General features: G+C 45.6%; 1 protein-coding gene across 6 annotated transcripts in view; it reads right to left on the bottom strand.

Annotated features, from left to right (window-relative positions):
- The window catches only part of CDC27 (cell division cycle 27), a 36131-nt gene extending 20465 nt beyond the window's left edge, over window positions 1-15666 (bottom strand). For 4 of the 6 annotated variants that reach the window (XM_074162616.1, XM_074162615.1, XM_074162619.1 and 1 more), the window contains exons 1-7: window positions 15624-15666; window positions 8576-8651; window positions 5021-5168; window positions 2682-2807; window positions 1592-1689; window positions 915-1069; window positions 591-805 (exon numbers count right to left, since the gene is read on the bottom strand). In XM_074162616.1, the coding sequence (XP_074018717.1) occupies window positions 591-805; window positions 915-1069; window positions 1592-1689; window positions 2682-2807; window positions 5021-5168; window positions 8576-8651; window positions 15624-15650 (845 nt within the window). In that variant the 5' untranslated portion in view covers window positions 15651-15666. The remainder of the gene's footprint in view (window positions 1-590; window positions 806-914; window positions 1070-1591; window positions 1690-2681; window positions 2808-5020; window positions 5169-8575; window positions 8652-15623) is intronic. The other 2 variants (XM_074162617.1, XM_074162618.1) reach the window with 1 other exon arrangement.
- Window positions 15667-19826: the final 4160 nt, after the last annotated feature.

Here is a 19826-nt window from a genome sequence, read left to right as displayed (position 1 = left end):
CAGGGGAGGTTCAGATTGGATATTAGGAAAAATTTTGACACTGAAAGGCCTTGGAATGGGCTGCCCAGGGAAGTGGTTGAGGCCCCATCCCTGGAGGTATTTAAAAGAGGGGTTGACATAGTGCTTAGAGACATGGGTTAGTGATGGTTTTTATCAGAGTTAAGTTGATGGTTGGACTCGATGATCTTAAAGGTCCCTTCCAACCTAGACAATTCTATGATTCTATATATATGTGCTCTTCAGAAGTGAGCGATTCTTCAAGGAAAGCTCTTAAGAGTAGCTTTTCATAATTTATGAAACAATCCTTTAAAGATCTTTCCAGTGTGAACATTGCAATAAGCAATAAACTGAATCAACAGTTCTTCTCTTCTAATCAAATACCAACTGCTTGTTTAAAAAACAGAAGAGATCAACGCTAGGACCAAGAGCAGTTACTGAAGTTGTTTAACTTTCCCTTCTGCAGCTTTATAATTTCTATCAACATGTGTGCTCCAGTTTGTTGTGCAGCACCAGACATCTCGGTTGTTTCAGATCACAAACATTATCAACAGCACAGAAAATTTCTGTCTACAACTATCTCAAGGACTTACCTTGGAGTTAAAGGGCTCAAAGCCGCAGGTCCCCCCAGTAAACTTCGCCCAGTTTTTGGTTTGTTTTGAGCCTGTTTAGATAATATGGCAGTTCCTGACCCCAGAGGGACAGCATCTGGTGAAATTACAGCTGAGTCAATGTAAGACATAGAAGAATCCGTGTTCAAGGAGGAATATTTTGAATTGGAGGATTCTAGGTTGATTCTGTTCAACTCCTGAAAAAATGCGAGGCAGCTTTAGATACTCACAGTGCCGTTTCTAATTAGCCTTTTTCAGTTAAGCTGGAAAGACTGATTTAAATACAACGATTTTAGGAATACTCACAATTGTGTCTTGTGGTGTTTCCATAAGGACAGTCTCAGGCTGCCTGTGGGATATGTTGTGATTAGAGACCAGCGTTGTGCAGGTGTTAGGCAGACAGCTGCTGAAGTTCTGTAAAGATGTTAATTTAAATGTTTGGTCAGGGTCTGGTTTTTCACCTGCAAGATTGGAAAGAGATTTAAATAGTTATTCCTGAGTCTACACGCCAAATATTCAGGCTGAAACAAGGAGGACAGGGGAGAAAGTAATTCAGAAGGGGTGTGTTCTAATATCATTGTTTTAAAACCCCTTACGCTAAATCAAAAGTGTTTTTCCACTACAAAAACCTGAACAATCAGTTTTATTAAAAAACAGATTTGTTTTTTAAAAGTAATTCTCAGAAGCATACTTTCTAAGGGTCTACTAACTGTAGGCTGGAAAACGTGGTATTGTTAGATCCAAAAACGTAGAAGTAGTGAAAATAGAAGAGAACAAGACAAAAGCTTTAAACGCTGGTAGAGTATTTTAAATGAATTATTGCTCACAAAACCACTCCCAGAGAATTCTGCTGGCATTCTCCTTCCTAGTTCTGGACAAGGAGTAAAACAAACCTTGCCACATGGCGATGGCAAATGAGAAAGCCTGAAATAACCAGAAAAGTAGAAAACATCCTCACAAGTAGAATGGTTCTGCAGACTCACCTATTTCACATAGCGATTCAAAAGGGGACCAGAGGAAAGGATTTAAACTAAGGCTCTTTTGGTAACATTCTGATCCTTTGGCAAGCCGGTCTGTCTTGCTGCAAAAAGAATGTAACAGTTTATAGGGAAACTTAAGAAGAGCACTTTTGTTCAAGGATAGCTTTCCAGAAGAGGAGTAGAAAAACATGTTGAGAGTCACAGCAACAGCCCTCATTTTCCAAGCCACAGAGTAATACTGAGCTCTTTTGAAGTTATTTGACGTATTTAGACACAGATCAAAGTTACTTAGAGTTACTGTGAGTCCTCGAAAGAAGTTACACAAGCACCAGTACAGCTTGAGAATTTTCGTTTTAGAAAGATGCTGTTCTTCACAACAGTTTTTTTTTTTTTCTTTTTTGCACACAGCAGCCTGACTGTTACCCTTCCAGCCATTCTAAATATCTAGGGATAATATTATTGCATATAAATTAGGGGCTAAATTGAACACCTAAGTACCTGGCTACAAAGATAAACTGCTTCTGAAAGAAATTTTTTTGAGAACAGGTATACCAGGGAAGAACCCAAGAACCCCACTATTCCTATTCAATCCGTTCACTTTTACTGAAACTTTTCTTGTATCTAAGCAAAAGCAAACTGTTTAAACTTGTAAAGTTATTCTGATTGACAGGCCTCAAAACTTTCATTTGAAGGTTACAGCTAAATATCTGTAAAACAGATACAGAAAAATCAAAGTGGCAACATAGAGAAACTCTCAAGGCCTGTTTCTCCTTGGGAAGAATATAGAACTAGCCCAAAGATATAAAAACAACCCCACACTCTTGGATTGCACACTTAACCTGGAAAAGAGGAATTTGTTTTCAGTCAGAAGCTCTACGTGAAAGAGAAACCATTCTTGCATCCCTCAACTTAGATGGTTTCCACAACTATCTACCTGCATCTATCATACTCCAAGACTGCACAGGCCACATAACCCAGACACAGGTGTATCCTGTGGTGACTAAAGATACATTTGACCAAAACTGGGCTGGTTCAAATAGAAACCTCCAAGTTTTATTAGACAACGTAAGAAAAAAAAAAAAAGCAACATTACCAGTAGACATGTCCCAGTAAGGAGAGCGTAAAGCATGCAGAGTCACCAAACTCCATAACAATGTCATCATGGCTTTTCTGTTTATTCAAGACTCCACCAGATAAGATCTGCTCTCCTTCTGCAAGCCTTTTTAAAAAACAAGAGGTTTAAAGGGGTTACAAGGCTCACAGTATTGGTAGTCCAGTGTTTTCACCCTGCTGCAAACAAAAACAGAAATCCACTGTCAGTGTTCACAAGTTTCAAACCACTCACAAATTAGTTCCTGCAAATTAATTTTAAATAAATGGATTCCTCTAGCAACACGGAGGTATGTGATACTCGAGTCGAACATCTCTACTGGGAGGGAAGACAAACAAAACAAACCCAAGATCCCACACAACTCCAAAACCAGAGATGCGTAATACAACATGACTTTTCCAGAAGTGACTAATCTTAGGTAGAACACTAAGTAGAGGACAAGAAAAATCTTCTAGACACTTTGTTTTTGAAGGTATTTTACCTAGTGACAAGCTAAGACAACTCTTAGTTTGGCTTCGTATCCCCATAAGAAGCACAATCTGTAAGGCTCTGTGCACTCAGTAAAGATTCAATATTGGGATATGGACCAGAATTTGGATTTTAACACCTTGCTTTCTTGCAAGAAGAGGCTCAAAAGGAGCACAAAGGCTCAGTTGGCATCTACTTCTCCTGCAGCGAGCAGCACCGCTCACAAGGAATGGGCCACTCACTATTAGGCTTGAAAATGACTTCATACAACTTCTGGGGGTGGGAGGTGTTCTTCTGGCTTTTGAGACTGACACCTGCATAAACAAATCATCTCTTCTTGACTCAACTGGAAATTATAGCTGTAGGTAGATGCTTCCATCAGTATAGACCATTCCCACAAGAAAACAAGGTACATAAATGAGCTCCTACAACTGTAACAACAGCAATGACAGTTAAATTTAACAAATTCTAAAGACTATGTTTAAGAAATCCCATCTATCTAATGGAAATCAGTTCAGAAGCTGATGTGCTACACGCACACGCCAGACTTTATAAAGCAAAGGAAGAAACGATCAGCTTCAAATTTATTCCACTGGGACCTTCCCAAGAAGAGCATTAACATGATTTCCCTTTCAACAGAAGATCCAAAGAAACCTGTATCCTAACAGCTCCAAAAGTATGAGAAGAGTGTCAAAAGAAACACAACAAGTCAAGACATCCTTGCTAAAGACGTCAAAGGACTCGTCTGCTACAGAGAGTATCAAAGACTAAGAAGCTTCCCCTGCTGCCTCTGGAGAGGCCTGCGTTTTGGTTATGTGTTGTGAGTAAATCCTGCAAAATATAGTCACATCATACTGTGTGAAACTCTTAACGTTCTGTGTTACCTATATCTAACAAAATTAAACTTTTTTTTTTTTTTGAAAGAGTGGCACTCAAAAAAACAAACCAAAAAAGCCACAACACAACCCACAAGCTGGTTTTGTAGAGAGATATTTAAGCTTCTGTGAAGAACTCCCAGAGTATTTAAAGTTTCTTGAACTAAGGTTTTTTGCTTTGGTGCCTCAGCCAGACATGATTTCCTACAGTTGAGCTGCAACAGCCTGAAAGGTCTAAATAGAGGTGAAATACCCTCAACCGACAACCTCTCAGGGCATTAGGGCCCACAGCTCGAGTGATTTCATTACGTGCTCTTGCTGTCAGACTCCAGCAAAGCCGTAAGATAACCTTGATACGGACATAGTAGTGTCAGGATAATTTTGATGTTGAATACAGTATTTTTGGATGGGGACTCAAGGTGGGTTTGTTGTGGGCTTTTAAAAACAGATTTCTGTCTGCCACCTTTTCCCCCACCAGCAGTAACTGGGCAAGAGGAGCAAGCTTTTTGGTCGAGGGAAACAAATTCATACTGGAAACACTTAATGAAATAAACAAAGTATTCAGAGGAAACACAGAACCAAAGCAAACACTTCCCAAAGTGGTCTCCTTGAGTCATCTCGGCAATCAATGTTTTCTCCCCCTACAGTCTGACAGCTCCTTTGGAAGTTATTCAATACTTTTTAGGGGTTTCTGCATTAAGGGCTAATATTCCTTAGGTCCGTATCTGTAAGCAAAATGAATTAAACTTATAATCTTTAGAGCTGAAGGACCAATGAATTACAAGTTTATAGAATCATAGAATTGTCTATGATTAAATTAAACTTATAATATTATTTATAAACTTAAATTAAACTTACAATCTTTAGAGTTGTAGGACCAATGAATTAGTCGTTTATGCAATATGACAGTTTTTAAAGAGAAATCCAAACAAAAAGATGCATTTGTAACCCTGGACAGAACATCAAGGATTTACTTACTTGCTGAGGTCAACGCAACATTTTGCAAGCAGGTATTTACACTGGGGGGTAGTACAGCTGTGTCCCTTTAGGAGCCTGTACGCTTTGTATGCCTTTCCTGAGCGGTAGTAACACGTTGCCAGTAAAAACAGTGCTTCTTCTGAATGTACTAAAAAAAGTATTAAAAAAAATATTAAAAATCAATTGGTTGTTTACCATTTTGATACAAGGAATTTGGGGGAAGGAGTAAAAACTAGCTGGGAACAAGATACAAGAAAACGAGTATTGATATTAGGGAAAATCATTACTAGATTAAGTGCATTTCTGTACTCGTCAGCATATAACAAACTTCCATCTACCATTTTCTGGTATAATCAGACCAACTCTTAACATCTACCGTTGTAAGAGAACTTTGATCCTTCTGGCTACTCGATCTAAAGAAGTGATTAGCCAGCTTCTTGTTAAAAATAACAGCAAGTCAAGCAAAGCTGTCGTTCCCAGGAGACCAGAGCCACTTTCACAGCTCCTCGGCCACACCGAGACCTGGCCCACAGTATTACCACACCTACCAGTAACGCTCCGCACCAGCTTGACCAGTGCATTAACACTGCCACAACACCACTCTTAGGAAGTACAAGCACTTTCAGAAGTAAGATCAATTGCAGCCTAGAGTAGCCTAATTAACAGTTGTCATCCTGATTTCTAGCGGTCTTTTCCTGTTTGCAATTTTACTTCTATTTTTTTTCTAAAGCACTTGATGCTTTATCTTCGTATGACTTAACGGAGCAGACCTTCCGACTTTAATGACTATTAAAGTCAGTCAATTATCAGCCACCTCTACCCCAAGTCTTGTCCTTTTTGCTGCCTACACTCATTATTTCATGGGAAACACTGAAATTACCATTCAGATATTTTATTTTATGTTAGGAAGTAGCAATAGGGACAAGCTCTCCCACAAATCCTCTTCCCAAGCTGAGTCCCCACAGGTTTCTAAATTCTGAATGAAGTAGCCAAGCTTTAGGAAAAATTATCTAAACAGCGACCAGGAGTAATCAAGCCAGAAACATCTGAGCAACCTGGTCTAGTGGGAGGTGTCCCTGCCCAGGGCAGCGGGGCTGGAACTCGATGATCTTTAAGGTTCCTTCCAACCTAAAACCATTCCGATTCTATGATTTCTCTATGGCAGAAAAAGGAAGTATTTAGATTTGATGTCTGCTTCCATTCCAGAGACGAATTATGTACCGCACCGAGAATGTTCTATTCCCAGAGCTTGACTTGGCATCCAGACTTAAGACTGAGGTCAGACTCGATGATTTTTATTTGTGATTACAGCATAAAGGACAGAGCTAACCCCTGGAGGATAACTTAAAACCTTACTGTAGAATTATCAGCTGAAACTTTAAATGCCAGAGAGCGCGCTTTTTTGAAGTAACAGCAAGCATCAGCATGCTGGGGTGTTAATTCGAGCACTAAGCTATGACTTCATTTTAACTGTTTTCTGGGTTTTAAGTAACTAGAGGGAGCCATCCAGATTCACTCACAGATTATGTACAGCCATGGAGTCTTATCTTATTCTTTGTACTTCCCAAAACATTAAGATCAAATCACCCTTATGCCATGATGTATTTTAACTCAAAGAAAGGCTGTCTATGAAGGCAATCAACTCTCCAAACAATTAAGAAACCCGCATTACTTTACACTTTTCAGAACGCGCTATGGTGCAAATGGAATTCAGCCTTAAAAGAAACAGTTCTGATGTCTGTTCATCTACTTACAGAAAAAAAAAAAAAAAAAAAAAAAAATCGATATAAGGATTGTAAAAAAAACCTCTTTGGGCAACCTGCTCAAAGCCTTTGCTAGACTGAAAACTGACTATTTTAAGTTTGTGTCCTCACCCAGACAGTAACAATGGAGACTGAAAACCCAAAGAGAGGACATTTTATTAGTCTCATCTTAAAAACACCATAAGATCTTTTTGAGAATTAAAGTTAAATTTAGCGGGTAAAAAAAAAATTGATTTAACACATTTCAAGAGTTCTGGGAAACTACCAAGCCACAGATGTCCCTACAAGGACAGTAATTGCAGGTGGACTTAAAAAGAAGTACTTCAGAGGGCAAAATCACCGCTCTCAATACGGAGTCACTGTATTCCAGTCCAGCAGCTTCTACTCTGCAGTATAACTTATTTTAACCAGAAGCCAGATGTTTTGTGAGCAGTTAATTGCTTGAACCAAGTGACAGCACACACGCTGTTCTCTCCCAGCACCGCTGGTCACCGAAAAAAAAGCTGTTTGAAGTGCTCTTGCGGAGCTTATTCTGCAAAGACAGCGGCAGTATCAAGTCATATATTTTTCTCTTGGCTGCTGCAAAAAAAGTGGATTCTCTTCGTTTCTACATCCTTGGTAACTCCCTTCAATCTAGAGCTTCTCTGCATCTCACAACGTGCTGTGTTCAGGGGAGATAAGTCATCCCTAAGACACTATTTCCTTTTCATACACCTAGATTATAAGATTTCATAATATTCTACGCAATACTTCTCATTTGAGCACCAGCTGGAAGACCCCAAATTTAATGGGATATAAGGAAAAAAAAGAGTATTTCTCAAGAATTAGGTTCGTTTCCATTCTTAAGCAGCACACTGTGGCCATCTCAGGCAAAACATCAAAAGCAAAACATTTCATTACAAAATACAGAATATGAAACAGGTTATGCAGTTTAATTCACATTATAAGCTCAAGTTGTTTAGCAAAGGAAATTAAATTTATATTTTAGCTAAAGGGTTGGGTTGGTTTTTTTCATGTTAGTGATTAGGGGATAATACCTGTCAAAATGGAGAAAAGCTGAACACCAGGATGGAGGAGAAAGAAGGAGAGAAGAACAAAAAGCTTATCTGAGGTCATGGAGGAAAAGTTAAGGAAGAAGAGGGACTAGAACACAAGAAGAAAGTGGTCTTTGAAGGACCAGGAAAGGTACAGGTTCATGTTACTGCTGCCTGCTCCGTGTCCCAGACATCATACATCTGAGAGCATTACAATGAAGTAAAAATTAATAACAATTCAACAGGAGATGCCTATTCCATATGTTCCGATTCTCATTGTCTCAATTTCACTACGCTTTTCTCTCATCATCACAAGATTATCTCTTTCGGTAACACACCAATCAACAGATCTGAGCAGCATTATTAGCAGAGACAGCTTTCAATATCAAGACAATTTGTGTACCGCATCTATCCTCAAGTGCCCTTGGAAGACGTGCAATGCTCAAGGTTATAAAAAAAAAAAAGACACCTCTCCCATTTGATAGCAAACAACAGAGCACCGTAAACACTGTGCTTAAACACACAACTCGAGTTTAATAATTTTTAAGGAGGTTTTGCTGTAAAATAACACTGCTGCTGTTACATGATTTGATTTTCCAACCTAATTGCGAGGCATTCTTCCGCTTTCCCCAAGCAGAAAGTTAAACTTCATTATCACAACAACAAGAGTAAAACAAAGCAGGACCAGAGGCTCAAAAATCCTAAATAAAAATTGAAAAAGAAAATAAGCATCAGCTTTATATTTGCAAAGTACTTACCTTCTGCATATAATCTTTCCGCAAGGAACACTGCATCGCGGTAAGCATAGTGGTTAAGTGCTTGCCATATAGCAGCCTGCAAGACAAGAAAATAATCGAAATTCAGAGAGAAGATTTTTTAAAAACGCAGAACTCATCCGCTCTTACTGTCAAAAGGCAAAGTTAACTTTTGCTTTACTGCATCCGTAAGGAGAACGGAGAAGGATAAACATGCAAGGCAAGTTTTAGTTGTTTCAACTATTAGTAAAGAGACTTAAAAAAAGCCCCAACAATTTAGCACTCAAGTCATGAACCAACCTAAGAGCATTGCTCACGCGCTACCACACACACAACCACCTAAACCTCTGCCAACACGCACTGAAATAACAGCGAGTTCTTCCACTCCTTACGGAGTTTTAGCCTGGTCCATAACTGAGCATAAGTGCACCTTCAGCAAGTTTGCCTAGGACTCCAAGCTGCGTGGCACGGTCGACACGCTAGAGGGAAGGAATGCCATCCAGAGGGACCTGGACAGGCTGGAGAGCTGGGCCTGTGCAAACCTCATGAAGTTCAACGAAGCCAAGTGCAAGGTCCTGCACCTGGGACATGGCAATCCCAGGAACAAATACGGGTTGGGCAGAGAACGGCTGGAGAGCAGCCCTGAGGAGAAGGACTTGGGAGTGCTCATGGATGAGAATCTCAACACGAGCCGGCAGTGTGCACTGCCAGCCCAGAAAGCCAACTGCACCTTAAGCTGCATGAAAAGAAGTGTGGCCAGCAGGTCACAGGGGGCGATTCTACCCCTCTACTCTGCGCTCGTGAGACCCCACCTGGAACACTGTGTCCAGCTCCGGAGTCCTCAACACAGGAAGGACATGGACCTGTTGGAACGGGTCCAGCAGAGGGCCACGAAAACTATCAGAGGGCTGGAGCACCTCTCCTATGAAGACAGGGTGAGAGAGTTGGGGGTTGTTCAGCCTGGAGAAGAGAAGGCTCCGGGGAGACCTTATAGCAGCCTTCCAATATCTGACAGGAGCCTACAGGAGAGATGGGGAGGGACTCTTTCTGAGTGAGTGTAGTGACAGGATGAGGGGTAATGGTTTTAAACTGAAAGAGGGGAGATTTAGGTTAGGTACTAGAAAGAGATTCTTGACTGTAAGGGTGGTGAGAGCCTGGCCCAGGTTGCCCAGAGAAGCTGTGGCTGCCCCATCCCTGGACGGGTTCAAGGCCAGGTTGGAGGTGGCTTTGAGCCCTGGTCTGGTGGGAGGTGTCCCTGCCCAGGGCAGGGGGTTGGAACCCCATGATCTTTAAAGTCCCTTCCAACTCTAACCATTCTAGGATTCTATTGCAAACTACCACCAAACAAGAACGCATTAAGTAAAGGTAAGAACAAAACGCAGCCCCCAAAGTGGTGACCAGAGTATGTTATTTCGCTCTTAGCTTTGCCAAAGGAGAGGCACGGGAGGTGGGAAAAAGACAGGGTGCCAAATCCATTTTAATGGCATTATGTATAAACCCATTTAAACTACCTCCTCTTGAGACACACCTGACCAGAAACCAACGGGACGAGAAATCACGCCAGTGTCCGAGGTTGTCAATATAAGACCGCTGTTGCTTAAGGACGTTAGATACACAGCGTTCTCCTCGAAGGGATCTCAGTGTTCCCCCAAGAACCAAGATGAACGCGATCCACTGCTTTTTGTTGCGATGTTTCCTTTGGGTCTTTGCTCATCAGCAATCTCTTTGCTGCCACTAACTAGGATGGTAGTATCACACAAGAATGGATGTAATGCAAATGAGATAGACATATATGAAGACAACCTACTTCTGCCTTTTGCTGCTATACCCATACTTGATCAAACCCAACGACCTGCTGGAGGGCACTATCTTCTTTTTTCATGAACACCAAGCTCAAGAGTTTAGGACTGTCAATGTTTGTGCAGACTGGAAAGATGGCATTACTCCAGTGAAACGCAAATCAAACGGACATACCAGCGTACAAACTGTGTACACCATTAGAGTAACTGTCATAATTACTTGCACTGCTGTCACCAGCAGCTGAACTACAAGCAACAGTCACCCAGCAAGACAACGGGATTGGGGTACACAGGCTTCACCACAAACACTACTGGGCCAATTTTCTTCGGACCAGATTAAAAGCCTTCTGTTATCTGTAAGAGAGGAGTAGGACAGGAAAAATCATTCCTCTTAAGATCTATTCAGCCGTTCCTCCCCACCTATTACAAGCGGTGGTGCACACGCTTATTGAGGTTTGTGTTCTGAGGTGAGCAGGGCTGGCATGAGGACAGCGGTTCCTTCCCATCTGGGAGTCCTGCCCCAGTTCCAAACCAGTTTCCCATAAGCACCAAACAGCCATTTTCCACTAGTTTTGTTATTACCGATCCAAACAAAATCTGAATTTATGAACTCAAGGCGCTGTGGTCCAGCATTTCTCCAATATTCATCAGCAACCGAAGACAAACGGAATCAGCTTCTGATACCTGTCAGACACTCCAGAATTAAAAGAAATTTTCCAGAGCTGAAGAACTAGCGCCCTGTAACGCTATTCCCAGCAGGGAAGGCAAGCGCCAATTTCATCTAAAAAAAATAAATTCAAACATCACATAGAATTACATGTACCATATGTTACTTCTTCCAACACAAACTTGACAAACTCAGGGTGTGAAAAATGTGTGAGTTCTCTTCACGGGAAGCCCACACAGTCGTCATGAACAGTACACACCAGAGTTTCCAATTACTATATAGAATATTATACACAACATCTCTACAGACATGCTATTTTCTTCTATCAGTAGGTCCCAACAATATACTTAAGAAGTCAACAGGTACTTTTAAGCTCGTGTGAAAGTATTTAAAAATGAATCCTCTTTCTTTGATTATTATAATACAAACACCTTATTATTTCCCTCTGGCTGTATCCCACACTTCAGATAACTTCAGCCCCAGCGTCTGCCCAAAGTGATTACTCCCTTTTACCTTGAAAAGCTCCAAGGTTGTATGTTGTTCTGTGTGGCGCAGACAGCAAGGTACAAAAAGTACAAGAAAAGGAGGGTGTTAAAATCTTTCAGACTATACCCAAGTTCGAGCAGCCTAAGGTCTCCTTTTTCCTCTTCCTTTCAGGAGCAGCTCTTCCTTTACTGAGTCACGAGAGACATTTAGATGGATCCATCCCAGCTGTGTTGTCTTCAGGTTAAAAATACTGTCTTTACAGGGATGTAACCCAGCACGCTTACAAAACAAAGGTATGGGGGTGGAGGCGGTGAAATCAGTGTCATTTCACTTCTCAAACAGGAGCAAGTTGCCAAAAACAACCTCGCCAAAGCCTAAGAGGGGACACAAGTGATTTTTGGCTGTATCACAGCCGCATTACACAAGTTACACTCATACTGGCTCAAATTAACAACCGCCGCTGAGCCGAGTCCCAGTGAAAGCCAGAAGTCAGCTGGGAGTGTCTCTGTTACGCTAATTGTCATTTTGCAACCCAAAAGGTACAAGCTGGACTCATGCCTTCAACAGAGGAACGCTGAAGACTGGACTCTCCTAAAAGAGCAGGAAGAGGAAAGGACGGCGGCTGGGAATCAGCCATACCCAGGCAGTAACGATTCTCTGGGAGAACAGATGTCTATAAAGTATGACTGGGTCTCAACCTACCAAAAAAAAAAAAAAGATATTTTTTGTGCACCTTTCAAGCAACAAATTTTGGACAGGAACACCAATCTCTTTATGGAGTAATAATTCAGTCTGTTCTAGCAGAAGTTCAACGCAGCTACACAGCATTAGTGGCACGTGCCGATTCCTAAACCACACCAAGAGTCATCCGAAGCAAAAAAAAAAAAAAAACCACACAACCAAAATTTGGGAGCATTTATCCACTAAAAACTATTTAATCCCCAAAGACTTCAAAGCAGGACAAAAGGTACAACCCAAATGCAGTTCTTAGTTTCCTCCCTATGGTAGTTACCACATTTTACATGGAATCTGTCAACAGAAACCCAAAGCCTCCTCAAGGGTGCACAAAGCAGCTGAGATGCTTTGGTTGCCACGTCTGCTCTCAGTGCTACAGACATGGACAGGAGGGAAGCTTGAAGGGTTTCAAAGTTTTATTTAAGCATCCTTGGAGACCAAATAAACCTCCGGGTCCTTGTCTCTCATTTTGCATTTGCAAATTAACACATGTTTAAAGCGAACAGGGAACTCCAAAACTACCATACCAGCCCCAGCTCTGCATCCTCGGAGAGGAGAGCAAGAAAATAAAAGCAGATTCAGTCAGGTTCATCTTCTACCCGGAAAATCCTGTGGATTGTCCAAGTGTCATTTAACATCTAAGCCAAAGAGCTCTTAAAAAAAAAAATATAGGTGTTCTCTTCTGGCAGTTATACAGCCTTGGAAATTATTTCCAAAGCTTTATGCTAAGCAGTTTCTATCGTGATTTAAGACTTCTTCAGGGCGGACAGAGGGGAGGAGAGTTTTCTGTGATAAGCTGTGCTGCATTTATTAATTACGCAAACTCTGCCCGTTAAATAAGCAGACACTGGCACTGCATCTTTTCAGCCGTGACAGGAGCCTCGGAGTTCAAGCACCGTTCAAGTGGGTCACAGCAGATGATCACCTTGAACAGCAAAATTCCAAAGAAAGCGTTCATTTTGTTTCCAAGATGTTTTTCAGAACTATTTGGAAGGCATCCAGTCTGTTTCTCAGCACATGGGATACAAGGCTTTATGTCTGAGGTGAAGAGTTTTAAATTGACCCCATCAGGAAGCACAGTAGAGGTTCGTCATCTACGTGAACTCTGGCACTTTTGTTCATCTTAAGGGATTTTAAAAAAGTTAGTGAAAATCAAAGTTAGATTTTCACTAACAGGAATGAGTGAACAGGGTGCCTTTTGGGACATTAATGTCATGTAATTAAAACCTGACATTCATAAGGCAACATACGCACACAGATTCCACTATTTATCTATCAGGCTTTGCGTATCACTACTGTAAAGATGACAGTTTTTTCCTGTTTTTTTACAGCTAAGCCCTGTAGACATCTGAAAGGCTGGGAAAGAACAGACAAATTGAGAGGAAAAATCTCTGCAATGACAAAAATGAGAAGTTGCGTCAATTTTTCCAATCATATCATTAACAAAAAAAAATAATCAGAAAAACAGAGCTCAGGACGTGGACTCCAGATGAAGTGGGAATTCAGAAATGCCACTGACTTCACCCAGATGCGTACCGCAAAATGGAGACGCCTCACTGGACACATCACACTAGTGAGAAAAGGAGCGTGAGCTGGTGTGGAAAGGTCCTGGAGCACAGCGGTCCCATCTCAACAGCCACGGCACAGAGGAGACCACAGCTCCAACAGCAGATCCAGGCAGAACTCAAGCGCTGACCTTGGTTTGGACGGTGCACCGCCAGCCTCCTTGCCATTAAAAGCAACAACATGACCAAGGCCACAACAAATAACTAATCCTCCGCTTCCCAGCGTTGCTGTAAGCAAGGAATAGCAGCAAAGCTAACAGCAGCAGAACCACCGATAAAGGAATTATTTGGCATTTGAAAGCAGGCAGAATCTAGACAGATACATGTAATGTAGCAAAGCCTCATCAAAACATCCAAGCCCGTAAGAGCTTAGGAACGGAGAGTGGCATTAGAGAGGTCTTTACCTTTCTGAAAAATGGAAATAAAACTGCACGTTTCTATCATGGAACTCTCAGAATAGCAAATATTTTCCACTCGGTTAGTCTAATTAGCACAGTACCGGAAATATTAAATATTGTTTCCTGTCATTCACTCTGCAATGCATTCTTGCTTCCTTGTCTATTGTAATCCCATGTTTTCCTAGAATACCCAACTGGTGCAAAACACCAGTCCAGCTCCAAGGGTAACAGCAACAGTGTAAATACAACCACTGCAGAAGAGGGACCAGCTGCCCAAAAGCATTTCCAGCACCACCGTTGGTCTCAGAGTGGTCAAACGAAACAGTGGCATCAAGGAGACAAACCCCTGGTCTACAAGGGTGCCATCACTGTCACCATCTTGCACAGACAGGGGCGAGTCACCAAGGTGGTCTTCCACAGGAGAAGTCTTTCTTCCCCTCCCACCTTTTCATTAAAAGGAAAGAGGAGAGCCAAAAGCTAGAATTTTCACTATTTTCATTATAGAACACAATCCGGTACTAGCAAGACGGAGTGAGAGATCCCTAACATAACTAGAATCCCCCCACATCCTGTTAAAAAGATAAAAGTCAAAAAAAGAATGGGAACATGAATACTGAAAGGTGGAAAGAAGCAACTCTTAATTCCGTGAATCATGCCTTTTGGATGCGAAGACTGAGAACAAGAGCAGGAAACCCAGGATAACTGCAGGGAGGCTAAAATATGGTAGAAAAACAAGATTTACGTTATTTTTTCTCTTAGGTCTCCCATCAATCTGAAGGTACCAACCTCTTGGGAAGGAAGAACGTCCTTCATTTGCACAACACGTACAGAGCCGAGCACACCATGAGCATTTCAAAAATGAAATAGCAGCAAATGCAGAAAGGTAAGCGAGATGGGGAGAGAGAAAGAGAGAGGTATCAACAGGTCTCCCAGGGGATCTACGGGAGAAGCCGAAAGGGCCTTTTCTGGAAGCCGACCCGGCTGCGGTGCCGCCAGAGACCGGCCCCTCCAGCAGGGAGGCCGGCTGCCCCCGGGCGGGGGCCCGAAAGGGCCCGAAAGGGCGAGGGCAGCTCGTCCCAGCGGCGCCGGGGATGGGGAAGGGACGCAGGAAGGAGAGAGGAAGCCCGGCAACCCCACAGGCTCCCAGCCGGGGCTGGCAGCGGAGAGCGCCCGGAGCGGGGCCGGCCCCGCTCCCACCGGCGGAGGGGTCGCCCAGGGCCCGCAGCCCCCCCTGGAGCGGCCTGAACGGAGCGGGGCCCCCCGCCACAGGAGAGGGCCCGGCGGCGGGGAGGCCTCCCCCGGGAAACGGCCGCCACAGCGGGTCCGGCTCCCCCCGCCAGGCCAGGCCGGGCCTTGGGGCCTGAGCGCGGCGGCGAGCCCGAGCCGCCCAGGGGTCGGTACCTGGACGGGTTCCTGCAGCACCGTCATCCTGCTCTTCCCGGCCTCCTCCTCCGCCGCCTCCTCCTCCTCCTCCTCGCCGAGCCCGGAGCGGGGCGGCCCCGGCGCCGCCTCAGTGCGTGTCCCGGCGGCGGCGCGGCCCGGCCCGGCCCCTGCTCATTTAAACTCCCAGCGACCGTTACCGGGGCAGGCGGCGGGGAGGGAAGGAACGAGGCCGGCCGAGCGCCGAGTCCGCCCGAAGCTGACGGCGGAAACACCCGAACCGTCTGCCGGAAATACCCGAAGCCCCAGGCGGAAAGAGCCGAGCGCTGACGGAAAACAGCTGGGAGCCCCCCTTCTCGTCAGCCAGGCGGAAGCGCCGAGAGAGGACGGAGATAGCCGAGCGCAGACGGAGATAGCCGAGCGGCGCGGCCGGAGGGAGGGAGCGAGCGGCCCCTGAGGGATCGCGGCCCCCTCGGTCCTGCTGCCGCCCCGGCCTCCTGTCGGTGCCCGTGAGCACCGGCCCACGGCAGCGAACACGGGCCCGCTGAGGGGGGGAATACGGAACTGGGCGGTTTTGTCCCTCACAGCGGGGCGGGCAGCCCTCAGCGCTGGCGCCCGGTGTGAGGGGGTGCGGTGAAACACCCTGCGGGGCCTGGGGCTCCTCCCTCAAAGCGCCTTTGGACCCATGCGAGGTAGAAACTAGAGCAATGGGGTTGTGGGGGGTCCTGGCTGGGGTGGCCTGTCAGGACCCCCAGCATCCCTCGCAGTGCTGGCCTGCAGTCTCATCCCACCGTACCCGGAGCCCCGTTGTGTGCTGTGTCGGCCCAGGCCCTGGTGCTTGGCTTTGGCGGGGGGTTCCCTCATCCATTCCCTGTGAAGGGGGTCAGCATGGCCTAGGTCCTTCCCCATCAACGGCGGGGGGTCCTGAGGTCGTGTTCTGCCAGCTCTCCCCAAGATAGCGAGGAGTAAAATAGGCAGATTTGGGTACTGGGACAAGAGGGGTTATTTGACAATTACAGCTTGAATCTGTTTGCAGGTTCATCTGACCTCTCTGACATTGGCAGTGGTAGGTTAATTGTTGGATTCAATGATCTTAAAGGTCCCTTCCAACCTAGATGATTCTATGATTCTGTCTCCTGGCACACAGAGAGCTCTCTTCCCTATCCAAAAGGATGGAGTAAGGATGCACAACTAAAATTCAATTTATTAGAAATACTGACCCATTAATAGCCATCTGCAACTAGCAGAGGCCATCCTTCTCCAGACCCCTCCGCAGGCTTCCCGGAATGCAACCACCGCATGACACCACCCCCGGCACACGCGCGCACACCTACGCGCACGGACGCTGTGCTCTCACTTGCTCCTGCCGATACCTTTGGCGCTTGCACTCAGCTGCTTGAAGGACGGATCCTGGCACTGCCTGGCGTGCTGCAGAGCACACGGGGGAGCAAGGGGCTGCGTCTTTACCTGCGAAGAAAAGCTGCGTGCGTGCGTGGGGCTATGTTGAAAAAATTGCTTGTAGAGCAGGAGGGCTCGGCCTGCCCGCTCCCCCACTCTCTTTACACAAGTCTTTCTCCACATTTCTGAAAAGCTTTTTTACACATTTGTTATCGTTCTGGTAAATCTGCAGGTGTTTGCTTTCAGGGTGTGAGCAGGTTGGCATGGAAAGGCAAAGCTTTCTTCAATCCCTGACCTGAGACAAATGACAAAGTGGGTCATGGAGCAGCGGTTTCCCCCTGGGACGGGTACCTGGCTCGCTATCGGCTCAACCCAAGGCATTTTGCCGAACGCGAAGGGTGCAAACAACAGGATACAGTGAAGTGTCTGCCTTCCCTACAGGCCTTTGGCCTCACGCTGATGGTGATGATGGCGACGTGGGTCTGGGGGTCTGAGGGAGCCTTTCCAGGAGCACAGCCTGTACTCCTCAGCCCCATCTCCATCTCGCTGCCCTGCTGTGCGCGGCTGATAACTCTTTGGGATAAAAGCTGGCTCCGAGTGTCTCTTCCGTTTGACAGGGCACAGTACTGACTCTCCTGACATCCAGACCATCTTTGGTATGAGTCTCTCTCTGTCTTATCGCAGCCTGAGGAGACACAGCCATCGGCTCTCCTTGGAGTGGGGGGGTTATTTTTGCCTCTCCGCAGAGTCCCCTGAACTCCAAGTGTCTGAACTATAAAAGGACAGTGTTGAGTATTGTCTTGGGACATCTCGATTTTTGGAGATTCCTCCAGTCCTGAAGTGTAGGTCTGTGTGTGGGGTCACTCGCTGGTGTCCACAGATGCTTTGTATAAATGCCCATGGGACTAAAATGGCTTGTTCCTCGGGATCCTTTCCTTTTACAAAGGAGGAGGAAGGGCATGGAGCCACATATAGAGATATATAGCTATAGAGGTATGCCTGTCAAGTGCATCATTCCAGCCTGCTTTGGTACAAATCAGCTCTGCTTTATCCTAAAGAGACAGAACATGTCCCCAAAGTAAAGCGTGGCTGGCTGTTACCCCGAGGGCGCTTCGGAGGCTGGATTTCACAGCCCTCACGTTTTTCTCTAGTTCTCTCTGTCATTTCCCACTGCTTGCTTTCTGTCTGTCTCTTTGCAGGAGTCTCTTTGGTTTTAATTTACGGTGTCGGTCCTGTCTGCACGGAAGCTGGAGGCTCAAATATGAGGCTTGTACTCTGCATATAGGAGGCAGAGTGCGGCCTCTTAGCTTGCCAGGGCAGGACTATCACGGCTACCAGGGCCCCCGGTCTCTGCTGTGGATTTCCTCCGCAAGTTCGGGCAGGTCCCCCCCCCCCCCCCCGCCTCTCCTCGGCTCGATTGCTCTCTGCAGCAGCACGTTCCTCTGCAGGAGTCAATGCCACCGTGGTGGCAAGGGCAAACGTGACCCCCGGAGCGAGCGTGCAGCAAAGCAGCGTCCTTTCCCACCCTGTCACCGCCGTCCTTTAACAGGTTAAAGCGCAGATCGTACATTAAAGGCACAAGATGCCCAGATCCTCCCTAATGGAAGCCGTAGAAATACCACAGACAGAAGCTAAAATCTAATCTTGCATCTATAAACAGCTTATGTTGCTTTTTATGAGCATTTGAATCAAGCAGTGGGAATTGAAAGCAGCTGTTACTCAGTCGCTGCACGGAAACGAGCAAGTGGCAGCTGAAGTCAACCACATCGGAGCAAAACGCCTTCAATTTCTAGTCAAAGTCACGGAGCGAGGACGTCGGAATAAGGAACAAATCAAAGAAAAGTGTTTTCTGCTCCCAGGTGTTCTGCTGACGGGAGGGCTGAGTTATCTCTCATGAATTATTCACCACTTCTAATGAGGCTCTGATGGTTTTTTTTGCAGGTAGGAAGAGGGAGAGAGCCACCAGCTTGCATCGCACAGCCCCCAGGCAGCTGCTGGCTGCCAACACACCATCTGCCTGGAGAGGAACCATCCGGGGAGCCCTGTCCTGGCTGGGCTTCATCCCAGGACACCACCCGCACCCCAGGGACCCTCCGTCCCGTGCCACGAGGGTGGAGGTGGGACCTGGCCCAGAAATACTTGTCGCTTCCCCTTTTTCCTCCCCCTCTTGCTGAGTCATCAGGATTCAACTTCCTGGAAACCAACCTTGAAAACTAGTCTTTTGGACCTGTCAGCGATGTAGGAAAAAAAAATAATGTTTTTAATGTTTTCTCTGACGTTTTTTGGTTTTTCAAAGAACCTCTGGCCTTTTCTGGCTGGGCCAGGCAACGCGTTGATGAAGGAGAGGTACCTGCTGGTCTCTCCTGTGACAGGGACAGTGGCAGGGCCAAGCAGGTCCCTCTTTGCTCCCCGGTGCAGTTCAGCCTGGACCTGGAGGGAATGCTCGTGGGGCAGAATGTTGTAGGGTGGATGGGCTACAGGTCTGAAAAAGAGCTGGTTTTAGGGCAGAGGGGAGGTGAAGAACCTGCCGAAAACAAGGACCCTGATGATGATGTAGTGATGGGATGAGGGGAAAAGGTTTGACACTGGAAGAGGAGAGATTGAGCTGAGATCTGGGGAAGAAATTCTTTACTGTGAGGGTGGTGAGACCCTGGCCCAGGTTGCCCAGAGAAGCTGTGGCTGCCCCATCCCTGGAGGGGTTCAAGGCCAGGTTGGAGGGGGCTTGGAGCAACCTGGTCTGGTGGGAGGTGCCCTGACTCTGGTGGGAGGGCAGGGGGTGGCACCAGATGGTCTTTCAGGTCCCTTCCAACCCAAACCATTCTGTGA

Source organism: Numenius arquata, chromosome 23 (assembly GCF_964106895.1).
Source record: "Numenius arquata chromosome 23, bNumArq3.hap1.1, whole genome shotgun sequence".
NCBI classification, from domain to species: Eukaryota; Metazoa; Chordata; class Aves; order Charadriiformes; family Scolopacidae; genus Numenius; species Numenius arquata.
The sequence above is the reverse complement of the archived record's forward strand: the minus strand, read 5'-3'. Positions and strand labels throughout refer to the sequence as shown.